The 27933-nt window shown below is 32.1% G+C and overlaps 4 protein-coding genes across 6 annotated transcripts in view; 1 reads left to right on the forward strand and 3 right to left on the reverse strand.

Annotated features, from left to right (window-relative positions):
• babo (TGF-beta receptor type-1 babo) overlaps nt 1–13191 on the reverse strand; it is a 100003-nt gene extending 86812 nt beyond the window's left edge. The window contains exons 1-2 of one of the 3 annotated variants that reach the window (XM_072541031.1): nt 12584–13191; nt 1440–1560 (exon numbers count right to left, since the gene is read on the reverse strand). In XM_072541031.1, the coding sequence (XP_072397132.1) occupies nt 1440–1560; nt 12584–12677 (215 nt within the window). In that variant the 5' untranslated portion in view covers nt 12678–13191. The remainder of the gene's footprint in view (nt 1–1439; nt 1561–12583) is intronic. The other 2 variants (XM_072541030.1, XM_072541032.1) reach the window with 2 other exon arrangements.
• Nucleotides 13192–14456: 1265 nt separating this feature from the next.
• Nucleotides 14457–15822, forward strand: Fitm (acyl-coenzyme A diphosphatase Fitm). The gene has a single exon (XM_072541038.1). It carries the CDS (start codon nt 14582–14584, stop codon nt 15695–15697), a length of 1116 nt encoding a protein of 371 aa, XP_072397139.1. The 5' UTR covers nt 14457–14581; the 3' UTR covers nt 15698–15822.
• Nucleotides 15823–18432: 2610 nt separating this feature from the next.
• LOC140449106 (uncharacterized) lies at nt 18433–19035 on the reverse strand. The gene has a single exon (XM_072542249.1). It carries the CDS (start codon nt 19033–19035, stop codon nt 18433–18435), a length of 603 nt encoding a protein of 200 aa, XP_072398350.1.
• Nucleotides 19036–20499: 1464 nt separating this feature from the next.
• LOC140448003 (motile sperm domain-containing protein 2-like) overlaps nt 20500–27933 on the reverse strand; it is a 105836-nt gene continuing 98402 nt past the window's right edge. The window contains exon 9 of the mRNA XM_072541039.1: nt 20500–24076. Within this exon, the coding sequence (XP_072397140.1) occupies nt 23765–24076 (312 nt within the window). The 3' untranslated portion in view covers nt 20500–23764. The remainder of the gene's footprint in view (nt 24077–27933) is intronic.

Genomic DNA, 27933 nt, shown 5'->3' on the forward strand with positions numbered 1-27933 from the left:
TCAGTGAGTAAATGGATGTTAAGCTGAGTGCATCTCTTAGCTAGGGCATTAATAATTTTCCCACATTGGCCTCGAGCTAAATGAAGGGTCCAAGATTATATAATTAATGATGCGTTGGAGCGTTCTAAAACAGTACTGTAAATCGATACAATTCCCGTTATTATACTAATGAAAATCCTAGAATTTTCCTGGACACATGTACTCAACAGCCATTGAAATTAAACGTAGGGGTAGACATTTATAGGGATCGCATTGTTGGGACATTTTTTTGCAACACAATTTGAACGGAGAAGCATATCTAGAATTATTAGAGGACACAGTTGATCTCATTTTGACAGATATAATCGAAAATTATAACAAGTACTCAGAAGATGATTTGTTTTTCCAACAAAACGACCCACCTCCGCATTATAGCATAAGTAGTTTTAATGAGTGGGCAGCAAGATCCCCGATTTAACTCCCTTTGACTTCCTCCTATGGGGTTATTTAAAAGGCAAGGTTTATAATATCATTCCTGCTTTATTGGTAGAACTAAAACGACAAATGGTGCAAAAATGTATTCTAGTAACCCCTGAAATACTTATGTTCGTTGTAACTTCGAAAAGTGATTTTATAATTATAGGGATGTTGGATGATAACATGTAATTAAATAATTAAATAGCATTTAACAAAGTTTCCTATTAATGTTGCAAATTTCGTTTTAATATAGTTTTTGGCGTGACGTAAAAAATTTGAAATGGACACTAGCAAAACATAGGATTACGTTTAATTTATAGGAGGTACAAAATAGGTAAGGTGTAAGGTGATTTCAATAAACTTTTACTTTTTCACAAGAATATAGTAGGTATGGAAAAAACATTTGATGCCTGAAATTTCCAGCCAAATAGCTGTCTAATGGCGTGCCACACATAGTACGTGGACTTTTGAGTGGCCAACTCTGTTTAGTGCAACTAATTTAAGATTTCAACAAATTTCTCACAACTTTTTAATAGTATTTAATGTATGATACTTAAAAATGTACTCTCCATATTGAAAGGATATAAATAACCATTGACTAATGACCAATTGCAAGAAAAAAACAAGGGAAGTTGTAACTTTGAGAATGATTATACAATTGGTAAAATTAAAACGGGTTCCAAATCTGAAAGGTGATGAAACTTTTGACAATTTTTGCAGATACAATAAGTACCCACACTTTAATAAATATCTTAAAATACACAACAATATGCAATCTTTTATATTTTAAAAAGCAATTAAGTACATTGAATTTAATTTTTTTTAATTCATGAAGACTTTCTCAAAATGTTTCAAACAGTTGTTTTCAATGTTTTATTTGTAAACTAAAATTCTGATAATGTTTCATGCTTTTATATTTTCTTTAAACGCTTTTTACCCATACAATTCTTAGATAGCATCCAAATATTCTTAAATTAACATACCTGTAGCTATATAGGACGACTCCTGCTTTAATGTATGTAGAGGTGAAGCAATAGCCATCAGTTTCGCACGTAAAATTCGTGTCTTTGCATATGTCACACTTGCATTTGAGTGCCCAAACTCCTGAAAAATGTATTTTCGTTAGATCATGCAAAATTTGCGTGGGAATAAATATACATAATAAGCAATCGTCTTTTGTAATACTGGGACTAAGAAAAAATAATGTTTAACTGGCACTTTTTGCCTTGGCTTGTGCATCTATTTTTCCATTCAAAAAAATTACAGGCCAGAAAGTTTTGAGACGAACAAAAAATAGTAACAAGATAGAACGCATTGTAAAAGGAAGAATATACAACAAAAAATAAAAGAAACATAAAGCACGTGGTGTTCGTGTGTATTAAGGTATAAAAAAATTGCTTATTACAAGCTTAAATTTTTATTTTAAGAAGATCTTTTCGGAATTAAATCATTCCATCATCAGTTAAATAAAAAGTTGTTAAAAAACATTGTATGGCCACTTAAAAAAACTTTCGAAGGACATCCGTATTAAAATATAATCCTCATGGTTTTATCAAGGTAAATGCAATAGACTTAACTTATTGATTATTAAAAACTGAAGATGGGGGCATCTTACATGACCCCCTGTAGCTGGTGAAGTTTTTTCGACTTACATTACCTCTGATCTGTTCTGGAGTCTTGGGCTAACTGATTATCTGGATATCTCCACTTCATGGTTTGTTCCAGTTTCACTTTTAATAATAAAAGAAACATAATTTACGGAAGATCTGAGGTCGGAAATTGGAAGGGAGTGAGTTTTTAAGGGTAAAAACCGGTTTATCACGATTTTCGGCGAAATTAAAGTCCAATGGCGAAGTTGTAGGTAGTAAAAAGATCTACAACTTTTGTATTTACACTACTAAATAAAATACAATACTTATTCATAGTAAAAATTGTTTTACTTTTGATTTAAAACTAACAGAGCCGCTCAGTCGCAAATTCATATCGGAATCCAATATGTCACTGAGCTTGGTAAAACATTTCATTCCAATATAGCCAGATACATGCTATGCCACTCACAAACGTGAGAATGGATAATGTATATTATCCTTTTGTCGGCTATTATAAGAATATACATCACTGTTTTTATTTAGTGTTTGCTCATTTCCTGTAACCTGTACAACGACTTCATTTCACGAAAAAAAAAAAAACGCAACGCAAAGAGCTGAACGATCACCAACGATTACGTTGAACTGTTACCTTTTCGTAAAGGGAGACTGGACAACATATATATTGTTATGTAGGTTTTAAGTTCAGCGATAAGGAATAACCTATTTAATAAAATAAAATAAAATAGACGGTTTGAAATAAGAAAGAATAAAATACATTGAAATAGAATAAAATAGAGTAAAATAAAATAAATAAAATTTAAAAATAAAATAAAATAATATAAAATAAAATAAAACTAAAATAAAATAATTAGAATAAAATGATATTAAGTAGAGTAAAATAAAACAAAATAAAATAAAATAAAATGGAATAGAGTAGAATAAAATAAAGCAAAATAAAATTAAAAAAATATATATATATATATATAAAATAAATGCTCTGAGATACATTCCTAGGAAGTGGAGAGAGGTATGTGTGGTCTTCATACCAAAACCAGGTAGGACAGACTACACCCTACCAAAGGCTTTCCGGCCAATTAGCCTAACATCCTTTCTCTTGAAAACGATGGAAAGGCTATGCGAGAGGTATATAAGGGATGAAGTTCTGTTCCATAACCCATTTCACCCAAATCAGTATGCATATACTTCAGGAAGATCTACTGATTCTGCACTGCACCAAGTAGTGGGAAGAATTGAAAGATCGCTGGATAATAAAGAATCCACCCTAGGTATATTCATAGACATTGAGAGAGCGTTTGATAAAACCACATTCCCAACCATCACCCAACAGCTCAATGTCAGGGATGTTCCCCTGACCGTAAGCGAATGGATATTCAGTATGCTCTCTAATAGAGCAATAAGCATACATGTATAAGACGTTTCTGTTAGAGGCATGGTTACGAGGGGGTGTCCACAGGGAGGGGTGCTATCACTACTCCTCTGGAACATAGTTCTAGACACCCTGGTTGACCAACTCAGCAGCAACAGGTTCTACACAATAGTCTATGCAGACGATATTGTTGTCCTGCAAAGCGGTAAATCTGAGAACACACTATGTGAGAGATTACAAGTTGCTCTCCGACTAATAGAAACATGGTGCAAGGAACACTCACTATCTATAAATCCTTAGAAGACAGAGATGGTCCTCTTCACCAGACAAATTAGAATCACGGGCTTAATACCCCCAAGAATTCTAAACTACAGTCTAAACTTTTCTGACGAGGTGAAGTACCTTGGTATTACCCTTGACAGGAAGTTAACATGGAACTCACACTTAGATGGAAGAGCTAAAAGAGTAAATATTACCTATGAGCAATGTCGACGAACAGTCGGACGCACCTGGGGCCTTTCGCCCAGGGTGATCGCCTGGGTCTACACTGCTGTCATTAAGATAATGCTAACTTACGGAGATATTGCTTGGGTACCAAAAGTGCTACAGGCAACAGCGATGAACAAACTAAACCATATTCAGCAGATAGCTTGCATAAAGATACCAAGTGCCATGAAAACAACACCAACAGCTGCAATGGAGTTGGTTATTGGCATCACGCCTCTAGACATATATGTCAAAGATGTGTCAAACCTTGATGTAGGAATGGGACAATTGAGAACTCGTTTCTGACATGCAGAAGCAGAGGGCTGGATGCGGTACCCCTGTTACAGGCAGGCTGCGACTCAATTAAACCAAAGTTTGTCTTTGACAAACCCTACAAAATCGAAACAAGACAGTATAAGGAGACAAACGTGGCAAATGCTTATTGCATACACACCAATGGCTCCAAAATTGAAGAAGGCTCAGGATGCGGGATATCCTGATAGTTGCAAAAGAGATAACCCAAAAAAGTATAGCCGGGAAAACTATAATAATCTGCACCGATAGCAGACAAGCGCTATTAACAATGAATAGACCACGTGTCACATCAGGGTTAGTAATGGAGTGTCACTAACTCAAGCTTTGAATGGTAATACCATCATCTTAATGTGGGTAAAAGGACACAGCAGGAATAAAGGCAACCGCACTGCTGACCAATTGGCTAGGAAGGCGGCAGGCCTAAGACTCTTAGGACCTGGGGATCTTTTTGGTTGGGCAACTACAATAATCGAGGAAATTATCAAATGTCACTTCCATACGCAAACCGTGAAAAAATGGGAAGAAGGGCAAGGATGTAGACTTGCCAGGGTAACACTAAGTAACCTTGGAAAGTCAGCACCAAAGAAGTACTTGAGAATGACCAGGAAAAACCTATGCTTGACAGTTAGTTTTTTAACTGATCATTGTCAACGAAGCAAACACCTCCACACACTGGGCTAGTAGACACACCTCTATACATGAAGTGTGAACAAGAAGACGAAACTATAGAGCATGTCCTATGTGAATGCTCGGAGTTATCGTTAATACGAGAGTACACGTTCGGTGAGTCCTGGCCCATACCTGTCCACATAAGAGAGATGTTTCCTGGTGAATTGTCCACCTTCCAAGAAATGGCAGGATGGACAATGAGCTGAACTTAACTCGCCCTCCCTACTCTACAGATACAGAGAATATAAAATAAAATTAAATTAAAATAAATTCGAATAAAATTAAATACAGTAGAATATCATAGAATAATATAGAGTAAAATAGAATAAAATAGAATAAAATATCGCTAGCGAATAGATAACGTCAGCTATCACTCAAAATTAGTGGAAAAGTTACCGACGGTCTCATGGAAAAAAGTAGATATAGTTGACTGTGTTCAACGCAAAACAATACCGTATGATCAGACTATATAGACAAAATGCAACTTTTAAATTGAAGGATGTCAAACAACTTTCATTAAATTCCATAAAAAATGTAATGAAAATAACTGAATCAATGCCGGAAACCAGGTAAAAAAAGAGGAAGAAAGATTGTGGACTGTTAATGATAACATCAAAGAACTTTGTCAATCTATAATCATTCCAATCGAGCCAGACAACGAATCTGACACAGAAGAAGGGGAAAAGATGGAAATTCATAATTTATAAGTAAATCAGTAAGTTTTTAATTTATGCATATTGCTTAAATATTAAATATCAACAGGATGTATCCCCTTTAATATTAATTTTATTTAACATATAAATCTTTCACTTTTGGATTCTCCAACACTGACTCATCATTGTCCTAGCTGTTAGGTATATAATCCATCGGTTTGTATTCTAATTTCTATGTGAACAGGGTGGACCCTTTGAAAAATAATATCTAAAACTACATTTCAACAGGAGTGGATATTATTTTGAGTGATTTCAATTTGACAATTGAAATCAGGCATTACAAACAAGAGGGAACTATTTGTGAGTAAATATTAAATATTTAATTTAAATAAATATTAAATGTTGATTTGTAGTTATCAAATTTTTTACGTACAGTAATCAATTGCGATATTTAAAAATATCAACATTATTACATTGTTAACAGGCAATAAAATGTTATTCAAACAAGGTTATAATTATAAACTTTAGTCTTGGCTATTACAATGATACCAAAATCAGTATCAATAAAAAATCTACTCTCTAGCTTTCGCAATCTTATTTCGTAAATTGGTTTTGATTATTGGCAATGATTACCCAATATTATGAAGACGCGAGCTACATATCTTATCAAATATTAAGAATCTTTATAGTGTTTTAAATAGATAAGAACGGTTACTAAAAACACTTGAGCTATAATAAGCACAGAAAAATTACATTTTACACATTATTGTGATTGTTTTATAAACAAAACAAAACATATACAAAAATCTCCATCTAGAAATAAACTATGCAAAAGGACAGAAACAGTTAAATAAATCGCTGGAGGATGTCTTCAAGAAACTATATTATGAGGAACGACATATTAAAATAAACTGGCAATACCTGAATTATATGCGATATTCTGACGATGTAATTCTAGCAAATCATATCTAAAATTGATGCTAAATAGCTCTTTTTCTTTCAGCTTCAGCGTTTGGTTTAAAATTTCCGTATAGTATTGGCAAAATTTCTTGATGACAAAATTCAAGCACATAGTCTAGAAGCGTGTGATTCATCAGTAGATGTAGCAGTTGAAGTTGTGCTGTTGTTTTATGAATCTGAACGAGAGCTTCTGTAGATTTTGAGCAATGATTGTTACGTGTCTTTTGTTATATAAAAACTCACTGGGGAAATTTGTAAATAGGGAAAAGATAATATTTTACCAATACTAACTGTTTTCACCTATATTTTACATGTCTGGAAACTTACAAATATTGATAAAATCGCAAAGATCAATGCAAGTGTAAAAGTTTCACATACAAATTAATGATCAAAAAAGAAAGAAACGAATGGATTGGAAAAGTAAAAATAAGTATACTGATAGGCTATCCATTAAAATTTTTTCAAATCTCCCAAAAAATGTGTTAGAAGTCCTGGGGTCTCACTCAATAATGATTCCTTTGAAAAAGATATATTTCCAGAGTGCCTAAAGACAGCCATTTTTATTCCTCTTCATAAGGGTGCTAAAAAAAATTCGAATATCTGCAACTATTGCCTTACTAGCGGTACTATTCAAAATTATTGAGAGATATATGGCCTGTGGACCTACAGGTAATTGCCAGTATAAGCAATCCCCCACTTATCGACCAACGGCTTTGGGCGGATGAGTTAGTAAGTGGAAGGGCACTCTTTTGTCCAGGCATTGTGAAACTGGCCCTAAAGTCAGATGAACGGAAAAATAGGTCAATGGCGTAAAGATGCAGAAGGCAATGGGGAACCATTGCATTACAGACTCATAGAGTACCCCTAGTAAAGTCATGAATGGCAAATGACAAAAACTTACTGAGTATGGACCACAGAATCCAAGATCCGACAGGGGAGGAATCTCCAGCTGTAGAACAGAGGGCCTCCGAGGTCATAAAACAGAGAAATTTATGTGCATTTAAGATATTTAAAGGAGGCACCTGGAACGTCAGAAGTCTATATGTAAGTGGTAAATTAGCGAATGAAATCAAGGTTTCTCCTTGAAATGAAAAACCTACAAATTTATGTTCTAGGTATAAGTGACATACAGGGCCAGGTTCAGGCAAACAAATTACAAATAATGGAACAATCTATTATTCAGGTAACAACAAGTTCAATCATCGATATGGTGTTGCTAGTTGCAAAAAAGCTCAACTACTTTGTAATAAGTTCTACTCCTTATTCTTATCATCGGAACTTATAGGATAGGATCGAGCAGCATATTTTATTGCTAATTAATTGCTGTTGATTTTTAAATTGAACAATCCCCAAAAACAATATATTTCTGTAACAGTTTCCGAGAAACAATGGCTATGCTAACTTTACGATAAAGCTAGCATAGCCATATCTATATCTCGGCAACGAAAAGGGATACAGATTTTTGAAAAAGAGTGAAATATACTATAACCTATGTTAGTTATTATCTAAGTGGACACATATATTTATTCACACAAACTATAGGAAATACTAGGTACATATGTGTACAAATACCTCTTCTTCTTCCTCTTACCAAGCAATCCTGCTTGTTCATTGGAGGATTAATACCTCTATGGAAAGTTATCACTCAACCTTTTGCGCGGTCGTCCCATACTTCTTCTGCCTAGTTTGAGACGCTACTGGTTATTAGATACTTATGATCAATTTTATAAAATGGATATGCTAACTTTACAGACATCATAATCATGACTACTCCACCAGAAATTCAAACTTTGATGTTTATTTACCGATCCTGTCAACTGAGTTAGTAAAAAAATCTATATTAGGTATATTCGGCAAAAAAGCTATACAACCATCTCCCTTTACCACTTAAATCTGCAACATCTTTCCCCAAGTTCCGTAAAATGGCGAGAAGAAAAGAGAAAAGAAGTTATAGAAGAGTTTCTTAACGAATAACAAAGAAGTTACAGTACCTTTATGTACAAGTAACTAAGTATTTTTATATATACGAGCCCTAACAACTATATAATACGACAAATTAAAATATATAACAAATTCGGGAGTTTGACTGTTAATTTATTATTATTTTTTTAATGATCATGATAATAATGCTAAATAAGCAATATTTCATATGATATATAATTACAAAACGTAATTAAAATCATCTGATACAGCCCATATAACCTGTAATGTCATAAGGATCATCAAAATATGTAAAAATTAGTGACAACTAAATAATGGGACAGTATGAAGTAACTGCTAAAAACCACACAAAATAAGACCATTAGGCTTCAAAAAACGATGCAGCCGGACCCTCTAACAAACGTCAAACAATTAATTTCTTGTAAAATCTAGTGAATCGCTTTATTATTTCAATAAAATGGTGTCTGGTATTCTACAAATTCAAAAATTCGTGAGATGCTGATTAAAAATTATTATTACCGCAATAAAAAAATTCTTGAAGAGGGGGATAAAATTAATATTCCTAAAACTATAGTGTGGAATATAATTAAGCATTATGCGGAAACATAAAGTACTTTAGTAAAAAGATTAAAAACCTGGGTTGTTAAAAACTAATTTCTAATAGGAATAGGAGAATATTAGTAAATGTTTTCAAAGAAGGTCAAGGAAATACTAAATAAGGCAGGTTACAGCCAAATGAAATCATGAAACTAGGTTAAATCTGTAAAGGGAATGCTGTTGCAAGTGGAAAAATAAATCTGGATTTAAGTTTTATAAGGTTGAATTACAGGTAAAAACTTAAAAGTGTATTTGTAGTATAATACATTTTAACATATTTTCTTATAGACAAAGAAAAAGTGACGGTTAGTAGCAAAACAAAAGGAAGCCATGCTTTTCTGGACATAATAGGCATAAACTTTCTTGGCAGATAAAAAATTGGTCTCAAGTAATTTTTAGTGAAGAATTGAAATCCAACTTATGTATTGATGATTACCGAAAATGAGTTATCCACACTAAGCTTGAGGCTTTCACAAAAACTGTTTAAAACAGACTGTAAAATTTCCTAAATGAGTATTTTTAGATCATCTTCTACATCCATTTTCTACCTTGTTCTGGTTCAGCCCCTTCTTTGACATGCTCCTATCATACTTGACAGTAGTATTTTTGGTAGTCTACCCTCTAGCATCCTCTGTATGTGCTCTAGCCATCTTAATCTTTCTTATTACTCCTAGTATATTGGGATCCCCACATAAGTCTCTCTGATCTTCATTTGTCCTTCTGATCCAAACATTGTTCTCTATTTTTCCCCCAAATATTTTCCTTAGTACTTTTCGTTCCCATATCTGCACCATTTCTTTTTGTTTTTTATGTAATGTCCATGTCCCTGATTCATAAGTTACTGTAGGCTTAATAAACACTGTATATTCTTAATTTGGACCTCTTGATAGGCATTTATTTATTAGTAACCTATTTAATGCATAAACACACTTGTTTGCTTTCATTAGTCTATTTTGGATTTCTTCTTCCATATTTGATCTTCACATTATATTTGTTCCTAGATATACGAACCTGTCAACTTTCTCAAGTCTATATGTATTATTATTTGTTTTTACTGTTAAATACTTTAGTCTTACATATTCTTGGTCTGTGCATTCTATGTATGTTGTTTTTATGTCATTAAATAGTCCTTTTTATGGCTTTTTCTTCTAATTCATTAGTTATTTGTATTACTTCCTGTTTGCTTCATGCTACTATTGCTATATCATCAGTGAATGCCAAGGATTGACACTTTTTATGATACATAATTTCTTTTCTATTTAAATTGGCTTCCTGCAGCATGTTTTTCAGGAAGAGACTAATTAAGTAAATAGATGAAAGTGGGTTGTCTTGCCTTACTCCCTTATTTACTAGGAAATTTATCTATTTATAAATCTAGCAATTCTTTTCTCCTATACATACTTTGAAGGTGTGCCTGATGATTTTTTAGATAATTTGTTCATTGTGGACATTTTCTTTGTTTTGTTTTACACCAATACTAAGATGTTTCTTATTCTTCAAGTTGTTTCTCCATTCATATTATGTCATTAAACAATGGTTTAAATAAATTGTTTTTGTTTCCCATTAATTATTTCCTCCTCCAGAGATTATTCTAACTCGTTATTCTATATAGTAACTGTCTAAAAATATATAGTCTGTATAACATATTTATTTTTTTTGTTTATATATTCCCACAACTAAGCTATTGTACATATCGTTGCCGTTAATGCAAAATGTCATATGTTTCAAAATGCACTTTTCAGGAGACAAAAAAAACTGAATAATATTTACTGTGTGAGTAGTGTTTTTCTCCAAATTAGAAGATATACTTAAAGACAAAGGACAATACTTATTGTATATCTTCTAATTTGGAGAAAAACACTACTCACACAATAAATATTATTCAGTTTTTTGTGTCTCCTGAAAAGTGCATTTTTTAACATACGACATTTTGCATTAACGGCAACGATATATCATTATTACTCTAGTTCTCTATCCTATATTATTTATAAATTCCAAGAAATCTGAAGTATGTAGTGTTTTGTCTTAAGCTTGATTTCTATTATACATGATCATAGAAACTAGTTCTATCATGGAATGCTAGATTAGTGGAGTGGTATCTATTCACCAATATTTTGATCTGTGTTAATCTCATCAGGCATCAATAGTTATTTTGTTGACATATACTTATGAGGGTGATATATTACAATATGGTGAAATATTGCATAAAGATTTGCCCAATTTAAGTATTTATTTTTTCCAATGTTATTAATACTCTTAGCAAGTAGACAAGTCAAAGAAAAGCATTAAATATTTATACTGTAGAAAGGCAAAGATATTTTCTTGGCAACTTTTGTACTGTTGTTGGTGATACATTCTGCTGTTGTGTTAGATACTTTAAATCTTGTACTTCATAAATTCTGAATTTTCCCATTGGGATATTTACAGAATCATGTCACCATTTCACATTTTAGTAATCGATAGAAATTGTATCAGTCATATCTACCAAATTTTTAATGGACACAAATAACATTTTTCCTCAAAATTAGATATCACATCATAATTAAATGCATGTTTTGACAAAATATTGTATACATATTATCAAAATTTGTGCTAAATAATACAAACAAAAGTTCTAGATCAAATATATAGAGTTCAATGTCACATCAAACAAAAAGTTGTCCCCTGGAAAATTATCTCAATATTGTTGATATTCTTGGATCTGAAGGAATACCACGAAAGTAAACAATCTGGTATTAACTTCCACCTGCTGGTTGGACTTCAACCCCTGGTTTTGCCCAATATGCTTTTTTTATTTGGCCCTATTCAATGGTGGGTTTTAAGGTATACAGCCAGCTACAGGAACTTAGTTTCCTAGTGGACTTTAAAAAGGTGATATTTTTCTTGTTCCAGGAATTAAACCAACATTAGAACCAGGACCTTTCAAAAAGAAAAATCAAAAAATTTGCAAGAATAATTGTGGTAAAACAGTAATGCACATTAACTTTATTAATACCTATTTATCCATTGAAATCATGTGTAAAGAAAAGTATGGTAATCAGGAGGTAATTAACTATTACATGAAAATAAGGAAATAGAACTAGAAAAACTTACATAATGTACTTACATAAATAAACAGATTGAAAATTAAAAAAAAAGACAAAATACATAAATATAATTTAAGTAGATCAGTAAACTACCTGCCAAATCCACACAAACATAAATGTATGTAAGTGTACTAAGACAAATGGTGATGCATGAACTAAAGAAATTTAGACATGAATTTCATATACCTGATAAAAAGATTACAAAACAAGTTCATGAAACTAAATCAATGGTTAAAAACAAGAAAGGATAAAAGAAAACCAATTGTCTCTAGTTGGTACTCCACTTCTATTTTAAATCTTTAAATTAGTATATGGTCAATAAACTGGTTTAATTAAATTCATCTCCCAATTTGCGTCTTACCGTTTATTGTCAAATGAATAAAAAATTGAAGGGTCCTGTATTATTGTTATTAAATTTAAATCTAATCTAAGTACAGTACTCACCATTTAAATTTTGGCAAAAGAAAATCAGGCAACTAAGTACCAATAAAGTTTTCGAAATACCGCACATTTTTGAAGAATATATATAATAAAACATAATCACAAACACTGATTTTAGTAAAAGTATTTTATTAAAAATGGTCTGCCATTGCGACTTTAATTACTTAATCGGTGACAATACAGCACAGCACATCTTAAAGAATAGGATTTCCTTACAAAGTAAATTAAACAAACTATATTAAACCGAATCACGTAGAACGTTCACTATTTGTTAAAATATAACAAATTTATAAACAACTTCCACTTTCTAGGATCCACCATGTCATGTCTACTTTTTTTGACAAGATGATTGTCACATATGACAGATCAGATCTCCCAATAACAGGAGAACCACTACAAAAAATAAATCATAATGAAAAGTATCTCGTCTAATGTGTTTTGCGACTTTTTGAGGTAATAACAATAATTATACTAATCTCTAAGTGAAACCGCAAATTGTAAAATTAAAATTACAAATGTATAATTTGTGATTTTACTTAGAGATTAGTACTTGTTATTACAAAAAATAAAATTAGTATAATGTAGATCTCGATCTCAGACAACTATTTAATCTATGCCATAGCCTAATTTGTGATTAGTGTTCTGTGATTTTGTAATGTAAAAAGTTATTCAAAAAACTTTTAAAACTTGATGCATTACTTTCAAATAATTTACGATACTACGATACTTTTATTGCATATATAATCTTGTTTTATCTGTTAATTTGCACTGAATTATTGGTAAATATTTGGTAGTGTCTAAAGCTCCAATCGTCTGCCTTGGATGTTATTAATCTGAGAACCAGAAATCAAACATAAGTGAGCGTTACAGTTACATGTTTAAGGCGATTAAGCCATCGATAGGATTAAACACTTTAACGACCGGACCCCAAAATGAGATCGCTATACAGAAGCCTAAACTTGTTTCGTACAAACGTGGACTAAAAAAATATGAGTATGAACAAGGCAGTATCAGTGACGTATGTAGTCCCAAAATGTATACTTCAAAATTAATAACTGTACCTACCCCGTGGAAATATTTTATTAATTTAAAATAATTTTCTAGATAATAAATAACACAAAGAACAAATCAACACATAATCTTACTTACTAGTTTGCACAAAATGTACCTATTTACCAGTTTGATATGCTTTCCAGCTATTTTTGAGTTTTAATTCACGGTGTGCTCTTTTTCATGACGTTTTTGCTTTTTTTCCATTATCTTTTATTTTTTTCTTGACAATATGTTGGTATGTGTTTAACTGTATATATGTGTCCACCATGAGGGACCACCGCATTTCCCAATAGTTTTATTACCAATGTAGTCTGTACTTCCCTTTTCTGTAATTTTTTTTACAATTGTTCGGTTTCTGGTAAAATTTTCTTGTCACTATTAGCTTACTTAGTTCTTGTAATTCTTGAAGATCTTTGTTCATATTTTCTCTCTTCTTTCTGCGGTGAATTGGATTTTCTTTTTTACGAAATTAATTCCTTCTCTGCTTGTCAGGTTCTGTGCTCGTGTTGCATCAGTAAATATCATCGGTAAATATGCTTTTTTTTTTTCTTTCCGCTATACTCTTTAAGTGCTTCTTGTATGGCATATCCCTTGTCTAGCTGATCTGTTTGTCGGTTTATAATAATTAGATTTATTATTATTAGGAGAGCTCTACACTACTATGTGGTATAAATATTTTTTGAAAAAATATATAAATATTATGATATAAAGTATATTAATAGGAGAAATATTTTTTAATAACCCGAAGGTTGCATATACACTCCAAAATTATTTGATCTTTTAATACGTCATTGGATTTTTATACTTAACCACGTCCAGATTGACACTGACATTTGACATCTAAAGCACAATGTCATGATAATCGGCAATATATACTTGAAAATGTGAAATTTTATAACAAATTTTGAACTAAATGTACCACTATATATTTTTTAATACCACGTCAAAATGGTTAGTAAACGACGGCCAGTTCACGCAACGAATTTAAATTTTCGACCTAATATAAATAACTCAAATAATATAGAACAAAAAGGGACGAAACCCACAAGTGAGCCTACATCAGTAAAGGAAATTTTAACTTTAATGGTTTTGTACTTATGCAAGAAATCACTATTTTTTGACACAAATTTGAAGGTGGGAATATATTTAGCGTGTTTGTTTCTTATATCATTAATTGCTGATGTATTAATGATACCAAAAACCTATTTGGCAAGATCCGATAATATATTTAATAAGGTGTTTGTTAAATTTGCCTGGGGATGGAATTTGACCCTCATCGTGCCTTTTCTTATTTTGACGTCAGTGGTATATTGTTGTGGAAATAAACAAAAGATTCTTAAACAGCATTTCCCAAGAATCCTAATAGCAACATTTTTCTGGTGGTTATGGACAACAGTTTTCAACATAATTGAAGCATCCCTTGGCAGATGTGCAACTCCAGGTTTCAATAGCAAAATAGTATGTTTACATGAAGGTCATGTTTGGAATGGATTTGATCTGTCTGGTCATTCCTTTATTTTAATTTATGGTAGTTTGTTACTTATAGAAGAGACAAGGTGTATTGTAAACTGGGACACAATAAAAGACTACATAAGACTAGAAGAACATCAACGTTTAGCAAGAGATGCAAATGAAAAACCAAATCCTTTGCGCAACCTATCTGACCTGGAGTTAAAAGAAATGAAGACAAACTATGAAAAGTTTACACCATATATAAGACTGTTGTTTATAATAATTGCTGTTATTCAAATTTTGTGGGATATTATGTTGATCAGCACTATGTTGTATTACCATATCATGATAGAAAAATTCCTTGGTGGAGTAGTTGCTATTGTTACTTGGTTTTTTACTTATAGAGTGTGGTACATTCAGCCATCTCTCTTGCCAAAGCTTCCAGGTGAAGGTAAGTTCAAATACATGAAAAAACAATCAGCTCAAACTCCACCCATAGTTAGAACTAGAAGAAGGGAAAGTTTAACAGATCAAGTACCAAGGTTTATGGGCCGGCCCATTTATACCAATATAAGACCAGAAGAAAGTGCCACAGTTAGCTCTTCAAGATAACATCATTTTTTACATTTAATTTATTTTTTTATTTTTATTTTATTTATGGAAGGTGATTGGTTTGTTGATAACAAAATGGAAAAATGGATAATGGATTGTTATTTAAATATATACTTGTTTTCATATTTATTGTTTGTTTTTTACTGCTTCCCACATGTTTTCTCAATTATTAACACTTTGGTTATTGTGTTTGTACTAAAAATCATAACTGTGACTAGCATCTTGATACAATACCTATCAATCAAAATTAGAATTCTTAAATACTGATAAGAACCTGAATGTTCTTAATTTCTTTCCATTTATAACTTCAAAACATATAAACCAACCTTACATTTTTAGTGCTCTTACCTGATGAGATTCATGATTACATGAATACATTACTGTGTTAGGAAATCTAGTGCAACCAAAAAACATAATATTTGCCTCCTGTCTCCAACAATAGTATATGCATTTACCTCATCAAATATAAGTTAGAACCTTAACCACCACAACTGTCCCACAATTCCATTCCAACTCTCTAATACAAGATTAACTAAAAAACTAGGACTTCAACCAGTAACTCAATTAACTTTTTTGAGATAATAAAATACCAACTCAAGTATATTTTTACTTGATAAACTAAACTGCTTTAATTATGTGACAAAAGAACACTGAAAAATATATTCTCGATCACATGAACAAACAACTCCTAAGATAAATATTCAATTCCAACTATAAAAAATATTCCCATCCATAAGTCAATCTCTTTCCACAGATACTGACTATGAAAAAGTTCAAAATCATAATTCTGAAAACATAGTATCTTGCCAAATATCTGTAACATAGTAAACCTTATCCATAGGAAAAACCAAAGATATGAATCCTCCTGTGGAGACAGAAGTGGTGTCACAAAAACTAAAAGGTGGATATCTATCTCACCCAAGCTTCAACTGCTATATCTTTTGTAATACATAGCATTACAAGTACACAGTTAAGCACCAAAAAGCCTCATCATCTGAATTTATTAAGGAGCTGGGTTCCCAAAATTCTGTCTTGGCTTCACAGTTATTTCTGATGCCATACAAAATGCTTTAAACTCAAAATACCCCAACTCCATTGTACAAAACTACACAACAGATATAGTCATGTTTAAAGATATATTAAATAGTAAACTAAAATAATAAACTACTACTACTCGTATAACAATACAGAACCCCTTAATGAAAAATTTATTCCATCTAGTAATATATTTAGATGTTGACATCTTAATTGACGCCGACAAGTATATCATCCTCGTTTAATTCCTGTACAAGTGTGCATCTAAAGGGGTGCCATTTTTCAATTTTTATTACTTTGTATACCATTGTTTTGCAAACAAAGAGATCATGACTAACCCGAACAGAAGTGTGCGCATCTTCTTCAAAAGCAAGTAGAACATCTAATGTATCATAACTTACAGAAGGACTACCTGATTTGTGTGCATTTTCAACCATACCAGTTTCTCGAAATTTCTTTTCAATCTTACTTACTGTTGATTGCGTTATGGGTCTTTCTGGATATTTATCATTAAATAAATTACACACTTCCATCTGAATTCGCTATTTGTCTCCATACTCAATCATCATGAGTATTTCAATTCTTTGCTTTACACTTAAATTCATTTCTACTTTAGATTAATTCTAAGCAATAATACAGATCAATCACGAATTAATACAATTATTGTACTACTTAATTGTTATTGAACGTTACTAAAAATAATTACATTTCACTAAAAACTAGTGGTAGCCAACTTTTTGCAATGATAATAAATAATTTATTTTCTAAGCGCATATCTTTTATCCGTTAGACCCTCAGTATTATATTTTTTGGAATCAGCTTATTTTTATCGATCTAAAAATGTCCTAAAATACAGGGTATTACTTTTAAAAAAAGAGCCGATGACGTCATCACCTTGATGTGTATCACCTTTTATAATAAAATTTTGTTGTAGAATGTAGAACATTAAACTTAAAAATCGATGTGTTTTAGATTTTTTAAAAAAGGCTTTTCATTTAGGAAATATCGAATTTATTCCACACTTTACGGACACACTGTATAAAGTCGAGTCCAACGATATTTCGTCCGTCGGCAAATTCAAACAGATATTTGTATGTTATGAAATTCGAGTAACCGATGTTCAGGGACGTATCGCGATATTGGTTGTTTCACCGACACAAATTTTTGATACAAATATTAAATCATAAAATAACAATGTGTAATGTGTATATTATAGTCAAAGAGGAGAAAATCTGATTTTTGAAAAACAAGCAAAACGTTATATTTCTTTGTTTTTTAAATGGTTAAAAGTGAAACGTAAAAAAAATTATCACTCTAACACCCTGTCGGAAAAAATACTAGGTGATACAACGGCATCTTCTATAGGGCTTTTTAACGCTTCCCATTTGTTTCAGGCACTTGTTATATGTCATACAATTTTAAGATATCTACGTCATATGTCTTTTGTATGTATAGTTTAGTATACGTTATTCGTATATACTATATACCAATAACGTATGACGTAGATATATTAAAATTATATGACATATCATAAGTGCCTGAAATATATGAGAAGCGTTGAAAATCCCTATTAGCGTTTAACGATGACGTACATGGACGAAACTGTGGAAAAGTATTTTACATTTAAGAAAATATTGTTTTAAAGAAAGTTAGTTAGAAAGTTATAATGAAAAACTGAGTTGTTTTAACTGAAATAATCATCATGTTAGAGTACCTTGTCTAAAATATTTCTCCTGCAGGCGAGCTCTATCATCGTCACTATCCACCAGATTAATAATAAGTTGTCCACTGTTTGAAAATAATTGTCCTAGTCTTCTGTACTCATTTTCTACTTTCACTACACGGTTTACTGCTTTTTTCCAATCGGCACTTGTAATCTCTGATAGTTCATATCGAATTAAATCGACCACTTTCGCGTCAAATTTTGGAAAACTATTTTTCCTCCGAATCCGTTTTTTTACTTGTCCCCAAATAAGTTCGATAGGATTGAATATGCAAAAATAAGGTGGTAACCTCAAAACATTATGGCCATGTTGTATTGCAATAGTGTTCACTATATATTGTTTCTTATAAGTTTTAGTACGAAACACTTCAAGTAACTGTTTCTTATTATAGTTGTCTTCAAAATACAAATCATTTTCTGAGAGGAAATCTTTTAGTTCCTGTTTTGAAGACGAACTGTTAGGAATTCTTTTGTGAAGCCTTGAGTGGTAGCTATCATTGTCTATAACTGTCACACTGCCCGATGTTATATTGGGAAGTAGTGTGTTTTTAAACCACTCTTCGAATATAGTAGAATTCATATTCTGATGATAATCTACACATTTTTTTTTTCGCAAAGCATTAACTTATTTAGCACCCAACCATTTGCAGATCCACAGTGCACAATAATCATCCGAGAACCTTTATTCGGAGGTACTCCTTTCAACTGGCACCCAAGTGAACCATCAGTCCAACCCTTACTAGCGGTATCATGCATGTCATACCATGTCTCGTCTAAATAATATATAGTCCGCTGTTGGTTTCGATATTCTTGATTTGTTTTAAATGATCTAAACGCCAGTGTACTATCCTCTTACTTTCCATAATAGCCACCCGTTTATCAACGATTTTGTATTTGAACCCGTCTTTTTCAGCCGTCTACGTTTAGGACAGCTTCTTCCCATCGCAACAAGCTTGGTGTATGTAATATTAATTGTTGGTATTACATTTTTTTGTATTCCTCGTAAACCAAATTCCTTAAACATTTAGCAGTCACGATATTAAATTTGTTTAGGTTTTCCAGCATCCGATCTTGTTTTTCTCTTTTTAACACCACTTTACAACTATTTTCAGGATCATTTTGAAGATTTTTGTAAACGTTCATACAAATTCTCTTAAATTGTTCATTCAAAACAATTATTTTCTTTGGAAGTCTTAGACACTTTTCTACAGTTACAATCTCAGTGTCATTGTTTTTTGTATCACTTACACTTAAAAGATTGTTGACTACTACACTTTCTCTACTACTACTTGGGTTCTCTTGCTCCCATGCACGAAAAACTGTAGGTGATTTTTCCCATGGTCTAAACATTTTCTTTATACACAAATAGACAGTTTCAAAAAAACAAACAACAAAAAAATACTACAATTATTATAACTACTCACAACAAAATTTCAACATAACTTAAAATTAAAGCAATGCACATCTATCTATAAACAAGCTAGTTGCAAAGATACAACTAAACTAAAAATTTGCAAGTCCAGTCCTTTAGGTAAGGCACATGCCGGTATTTTTACAACCGGATTACTCATCATAAATCAATCAGTTTAAAACTTGAAGATTGATACTTAGGCATTAGTACAGTTAAAATTGTTAGACGGTTATATTTAGACGAAATATTAAGCAATATAATTGAAACTTTTTCCTTCTTTTAAGGACAAAAAAGCAAGATCATTAGCGGAACGTAATTCAAAATTATTCTGCACATTATATTTGAAGCATTATTTGGTTAAAACATCTCATTTTTGGTGGTAAAAAATATATTAAATGTATGTAATAATTTTTTTGGACTAAAGGTGGTAAAAGATGGTCTGGAAGTTAGATTTTTGTTTGAATTTGCCGACGGACGATAGAAAGTCGGTGCTAACTATACCTGACTATCTAAGTCCTAATCCTTAGTACCACTTTAAATGATTTTTTTAGTTGTATACATATTGGCATACATATATGATCTATTTCAGGGTGGTGGATCTTGTAGAAGGTATACACAATAGAAACAAAACAGTAAAAACAATTTTTATATTTTCTATAATAAACTTACATATAAATAATACGTATTAAAAAATTTCACAATTCCTTTCCGGCCTACAAATTAGTGAAATAACGGTACTAAATAATTTTTATTTAACTCATTTTAATTTTTCTTTAAAAATAGAATATAAATCGAACTTAGCAACTCGCGGGGTGAATAAAATTTTGTCTAAAATCTAATTGTGCATGACAGTTATACCGTTCTGAGGTAGTTAATTTGAATCTGTTGTAGAAGAAACGATTCAAAAAGTTAAAACAAATGCAAAAGCAATTATTTACTTACAACAAAAAATATTCTAAAGATAAAAAAATTAAAAGACAATCTGGAACTTTTGATTTGAATCACATTTTGTGCTTGCTTTTGACTTAGTGTTTTGTTAATAATTATTAATTCATTAAAATCAGGGAGCTCATGACCGAAAAAGATTCAAGTAATTGCTGCTAATAAAAAATAAACTTTATCATTGTGTTCAAACGAATATTTCTTGCATTAATTCAGTATCAGCCATCGAGAACAATCGTAATTGGTATCGGTTGTGACATTTAAATGCTTTAAAATTCATGAGACTTGTAATCAAAGTCATTGTAGAGTAAAGAGTCATAAGATTATGTAGCAATTTTGTGCACCACGACGTATAGAGACTTTTGTCCGAAATTCTTTTGTGTTTTGTATGTGTTTCTTGAGTAAATGCCTTACTATTTAAAGTCACCTGTACTAGACACCCTGTACTAACGGTCACCTACAAGATAATATAAAAAATAAACAAAGCTAATATTAACACACGTTCCTATTTCGAAATTATTTATATGTGGTTAAAACAATTAAAATTATACTGCAATTAAATTAACTACCTCATCAAGATAATAAATTTTCTAAAATTTAATCGAAAAATACGGAAAATAAATATTTTAAAAATCAACAAACCTAGAAGAAGCTCGCAATGTCACTTTATAAAGCGTACTCCAAATTCTGGGTCTGAATATATTTAACACTGGGTATATGAACAAAAATAAAAACTAAATTAAATTTTACATGAAAAATGATTAGGTTTTGGCAAATATTTTTGTTTTTCATAAAAGTGATTTTATCGGTTTTAGTGATGTATATTGTGAGTATCTTGGTTAGTGGATCCGTTGAAAGAAATGAAGAAGGAACCATAATGGATAGTTTACAAAAAAAGGTGTACTTGCAGGTTTAAAAAGGTCAAAGATCCTAAATACGTAAACCATTAAATATTACTTTTAAAGGTAAAGGTATTTGCCACCAAATTATGTCAATTATGTCAATGGAAGATGCGTCTAATTTAGAAAATATTTGGCGCCAGAGATTGAATACTATCATCGTGGTCAGTTTAGAAAAACTAAATAAACCAGGAAAATAGTCAAAGTTAGATCATATACTCAAATCTGAGTAGATGTTAATGAAGTTGAGGATCAGTAAAACAATTCATCTGTCATGTCTTCCAATGCCTGTCTATAGTCAAAAGTTTTCTGTAAAAACACAAAATTACGTATTATAGCAGATATACTTAATAGACACAAACTCTAAGAAGATTGTTTTTTATAAACCATGATACATTAATAGATGGAAATAGTACGGATGCGCAATAGATAAGTAGAGGTGTGAGTCAAGGCTGTGTACTTTCACCATTACTATTTAATATATACTTACTCCAAAGATTTATTTACAAGATCACAAAAAAATAACATTCGTTATGCCGACAAACAGTCATTATCGCTGACAGTGAGAAGGACCTGCAGACGCTACTAAACACTATTTGTGATACTGGGGAACAGTTTGGTTTAACAATAAACATAAAAAAAAAACAAAAACCATGGTTACCAGTAAGAGGGATAAAGTCATAACAAGGATCCGGATAAAAAATGAAGATATTGAACAAGTGTACAAAATGGAGTCTGGATTAGTGAAGATCTAAATCAGAAATTGGATCAAGAATAGAGCAGCCTTTTTGAAGATGAGGAAATTTTTAAGTAACCAAGGTTTCAATCTGCAAATCCGTTATCGTATGGCAAAATGGTATCGTATCCACACTATTCTTCTTTATGGTGCCAAGGCTTGGAATGTTAATGTTGACTTAATGAGAATGGGAACAGACAGACAACTTTTGCCCGCTATTAAAAGGAGAAACACAGCATACCTATTTGGGGCACATACTTAGAAATGATAAATACTAGTTGTTGCAGCTGATTATGAATGGTAAAATTGAAGAAAAAAAGGGATCCTGGTAGACGACAAAAAGCCTGGCTGAAAAACATTCGCGACTGGACCGGGTTAAACAATAGACGCTTTTAATAAAAGCAGAAGATATAGACGAATTTGTAATAGTTATATCCAACATTCATTAGCGAAGTCGGCACTAAAAGAAGAAGATGATGCATTAAGTAAAGAAGTAGGAATTTAGTCGAAATTATCTGTTAAGTGGTAAGTGAAAATGGGGCATAATAGATTTTCTATATCTAAGTGTAATATCCTACGGTTTAGATAATTCTATTATTTTCTCCAATTTTAATCTGGAAGAATCTGTTTCTTTGAAGAAAGCATATTTAAAGCAATAAACTTGGTTGATAATTAGAGATGGCACAAGTGGGAACCAACGTAAGATCGGGCTTATGGCCGACGACATGTGATGTACTGAGTCTGCTAAAAATACCAGGTTGTTCAGTAATCTACCCCTTAACTCGTAAGAACGCAAACCAAACAAAGAAATCAAATATGAAATACAATTTCTTAAATATTGCACTGATGTATAAAGCTGTAAGAAATTAATTTTATTGCTTTCAAATGTTTCTATAATGTGTTCTGCCCGCAGTTCATTAATTCCTTTCCTTTCCGATTCTTCTTCAATCGCATCAGCAGATGTTTACTGAATCTAACCCTTGTTTTCTAAATTAGTAATTGCTTCATACATTTCTTTCAGCAGATAACACATTTTAAATAATAAACTGTAGTATATTTGAATTTAATGATGATACGTTTAATAACAAGCTCAAGCCAGCTCAAACAAACATTTAGAATTATCATATTTCCCCATTTCTAATCATTTTTCAAAGTGACATTGCTCAAGCCAATACCATTATCATCACTTTTTCTTCAACGCAGAGCCCTAAAAATAATCTTGTAAAATACAAAACAAATATAAAAATTGTAATAACATTTTATGTAATACTTTGTAAAATAAAGGTATCTCAATTGGAGGCCCTGCTAATGACAGTTATTGTTATGGATGATTACAATAGGGATGTTCTGAAGATGTGTCCTTGGAGTTACGAGCCATATACCCTACTACGACTCCTAGTATTAAAACTAAAAATAAGGTCACCATTTGGAAATATTGGGTTATTTTCACAGACTGCCGCAACTCTATTTGCGCGGTTCTAATCTCGGAAATCGTCGATGACAATTTACTAATGCTGCTTTGGTCGGTTTCAGCAACAGTTGGCGCAGTCACAACTACGTTGCCGTTCTTGGTAACTTCTCCACTTTGGATGCATTTCAGTCGATTCTGGTACAGTTTCCTTCCACTGGTATTCTGAAAGCATAAATAGATTATAACATTCTATATATCGTAACTTATAAAAATTTATTGGATTTGTATTATAATAGAAATATTAGTTTATATTTGATTTTATAGTAATTATGTTCAAATTTCCACTTCGATTCAGATGATAACATTACAGACTTGGATTATGTTGCACCAAACGAATCAAGAAGTAATGATGGTAAGTATTTGTCAGTGTTTAGATAATAGCTGTTTATTTGTTGCGCCGGTTATTTTAGTAGATACTTGGACATACATAAATTGATAACTTAGTAATATAAATGTGTATCATTTCTGGTATTAAGTAGTAACTTAATACCAGATAATTACTAGGTATGTAATTAGGTATTACTTTTTGTGTTCCAGATGATAACGAGATCAACTTGCAAGTTAATGCTACAGTTGTGTTACCCACTGTAAAATCTTCTGTATGTGAAAAGGATGAAGATATTGTTGTCAAAAAGACAAAACTCTTCTTTGTGGAAAAGGAATGTTAAAAGTGCAGAAAGAAATGCTGGTAAGAATAAAATATTTAAAAATAGAGACTGCAAGTGCAATAAAAAATGTTACGAGAAGGTTAGTGAGGCAAGTAGGAAAATTCTCTTTGACTCGTTTTGGGCTATGGGTGACTATAAACGACAAAATTGTTATATATGTGGCCTAGTATGAAAAATAGCAGTTGCCAATAGACGAAGGCGTAATGGAAGCAGAGAAATGAAGGTCTGTACACATAAATATGTTTTCAACATTGAGAGCTCCAGTCACATTGTTTGCAAGCAGTATTTTTTGCAAACATTTCAAATGTCTGATGGTAGAATGACAAGAGTCTTGCAGAAAGAGAAGTCTGGTAAAGTAGGGGAAGATTTAAGAGGGAAGAATGCAAGTTCCAATAAAAGTGATGAAGCCCGTGTTGGATTTGTAACAAATCATATCAATAGTTTTCCTGCTTACACCTGCCATTATACGAGAACTCATAACCCAAACTGAAGATACTTAGATCCCTGTCTTAATGTTAGAAAGATATTTGCTTTATACAAAGAAAAATGCCTCGAAGATGGATTGCAACCAGTCAGTGAAAACATGTACAGAAAAATATTTTCTGAGCAAAACCTACATTTTCACCTCTTTCAAGGACACTTGTCGACATTGTGATAAATTTAAGTTACGCATAGACGCAGCTGACGAATCTGATAAAACAACCTTGAGGGCCAATCATGAACTACATCTAAGGAAAGCTGAAAAGGCCAGAGCTGCAATGAAAATCGATGCATGTTTGGCTCTGTCTGATAATAGTTAACATGTAATTTCGTTTGACTTACAGAAAGCATTGCCTTTCCCCAGATTGACAACATCAATTGCCTACTACAAACGAAATTTATATTGCTACAATTTAGGTGTGCATGACTTGCATACCCATAAAACGTGGATGTATGTACGGGACGAAACTACGGCCTCTAGATCTAGAGGATCCCAGGAAATTGCATGCTGCTTAACAAAACATTTGAAATGTGAGGCAGATGGTAAAAAATACATAATAGCGTTTAGCGATGCCTGCACGGTACAAAACCGTAATTTTAAGTTGCATTAATTTGAATAACACCATTGAAGTGATAGATCGCAAATTTCTAGTATCTGGTCACCCATTTATGATGAACGAATGAATGAATCTGCCGCGAAAAGTCAATTATATTATATTCCACATGACTGGTATGAAACCATCCGTAATGCTAGGAGAAAAAATAAGTTTAACGTTCACGTAATGAAACAAAAAGATTTGAAAGGTACATTATAGTTGGAAAAATCGGTACGAAGAAATAAACTAAATACAGACGGAAAGTCAATTAACTGGCTGCAAATTCAATGGATACGTTTCACAAAAAACTATCCTCAGATAATGTTCTATAAGGAAACAAGTGGAATAGAAGACGTTTCTGAATTGCAGTTGCCGAAAACGAAAGGCTCATCACAACGTTTTTATTAAATTCGACAACGCCGTTTGTTTAATTGCTCTAGGCCTGTTACACAAGCAAAGAAAAATGATATGAAGGATTTATTACCCTATATTCCTCCGATTCAACATACATTTTATAACACTTTAAAAACGTCAACAGAGAACTTGGATGACCTGGGACCATTAGAACATGTAGAGGCATTCGATGATGAGAACGAAGGCACCATTTCTGAACTTTCATATTGTTTTTCCTTTATAATGGTTTCTCTTTTATATTTTTTAATCTTCTAGCAGTAAAAATTATATTGTATTACTTCACATCTTCTAATAAAGAATTTCAAATTTTATGTATAATTTTTTCACCTACATTTAGTCTGACATCACTTCAATGCAAATCATAAACGGCAAATAATAATTAAACGTGTTTGTTGTAAAAGTGGCGTAAGTCATTACCATTAGGTAGTAAGACCATCATATTATACATTCATTTGTCTAAACAAACAACAAATTCCATAAAAACTTTCGTCTGTACAGAGTTTCTAGTAAACCACTAGTTTGATGAGAACTTGATTTTTTGACTTACACCACTTTTGCTCTCAGAGGCTCATTTAATTTAAACATGCCACAAAAAGCAGTTTGACCTAAGGCAATAATGATTCTCAACTAAATCTACTCACTGACAGCCTATAAATCGATAAATATGTTCAAATAAGACGCTTGGAAAACATTACAACCGGAAACGTTGTTATTCGTTTTCTTTTTAAATAAATCTTGTGTGAAAGTTTTATTCTAGTACCAACTTTGGAGGATCTCCAGTACATATTAGACACGAATGACGTCATGGGTAAACGGTAAAGGTTAAACTCAAATATGAAAGAACACCACTGTCAAATTTAAAAATTTCTCATTAGTGCGCAGTCTCCCATTTGCAAATACTACGTGTTGTGAAGTGTTTCATATTGTCCATTTTCCTTTATGGCGCAAATATGTGTAAATATGTGTTCTCTTACTAAACCGTATTAAATCATTTGAAATGCGTGGCATGTGCCATAGACCGCACATGCCACGAATGCAAGAATTTTAAGTACTGAAGGCTGTGAACGAGAATAATTCAACATCGTTAAGGAAAGAAAAATTTCCTACCTTGGTCATGTACTTAGGGGAAGCAAATACTAAGGAATACGAGCCCCTTCCCATATCAGTTGGCCCACCTATGGAATTTGCAGTTTAAGTCAATTACCATAAACAAATTATACTCTGCATGTTTTTATAAGTTCCCATATTAATTAATATGGCATTTTTATTAATATTTATTCAAAACATTACCTTTATGGTTTTTTATTCATTTTTAACAATAAAAAAAAATTCACTAAACCCTGGCTATGCATTCACTTATGTCAACACACGCTGATTTTTTCATAATTACGTTAAATCCAGAGGAAGCTATGGAAAAATGACATCAAAACAATAATATTGTCAATTAATGTCAAATGTATTTTGTAGTATTGTAAAGCTTTTTGAGGGATGTAATGGGATAGTGAAGCGCAACATATAGCCACTCCTATTCAAATGTCAACCTCACCTGCTCATATGACGATCTAGATCATGGTCTTCTTGTACATCCTGCTAGATAACTAACGAGGCTCTGACGTCTGAGTGTTTGCCGGGATAAGCAATCCACCATTTACTGGCCAACGGCTTAGGGCGGATGAGCTAGTAAGTGGAGGGACACTCTTTTGTCCTGAGACTGAGAGATTACTCTCGAAGGCGGAAGAACCAAGAAAGTGGTCAACGGAATCAGAATGCAGAAGGCAACGAGAAATCACTGCATTAAAGGTCCCTGATGACATCTCTAGTATAAATTATAATGGCTAGCACTATTTGCGCAAGAGACATT

Source organism: Diabrotica undecimpunctata, chromosome 8, assembly GCF_040954645.1.
Source record: "Diabrotica undecimpunctata isolate CICGRU chromosome 8, icDiaUnde3, whole genome shotgun sequence".
Lineage (NCBI taxonomy): Eukaryota > Metazoa > Arthropoda > Insecta > Coleoptera > Chrysomelidae > Diabrotica > Diabrotica undecimpunctata.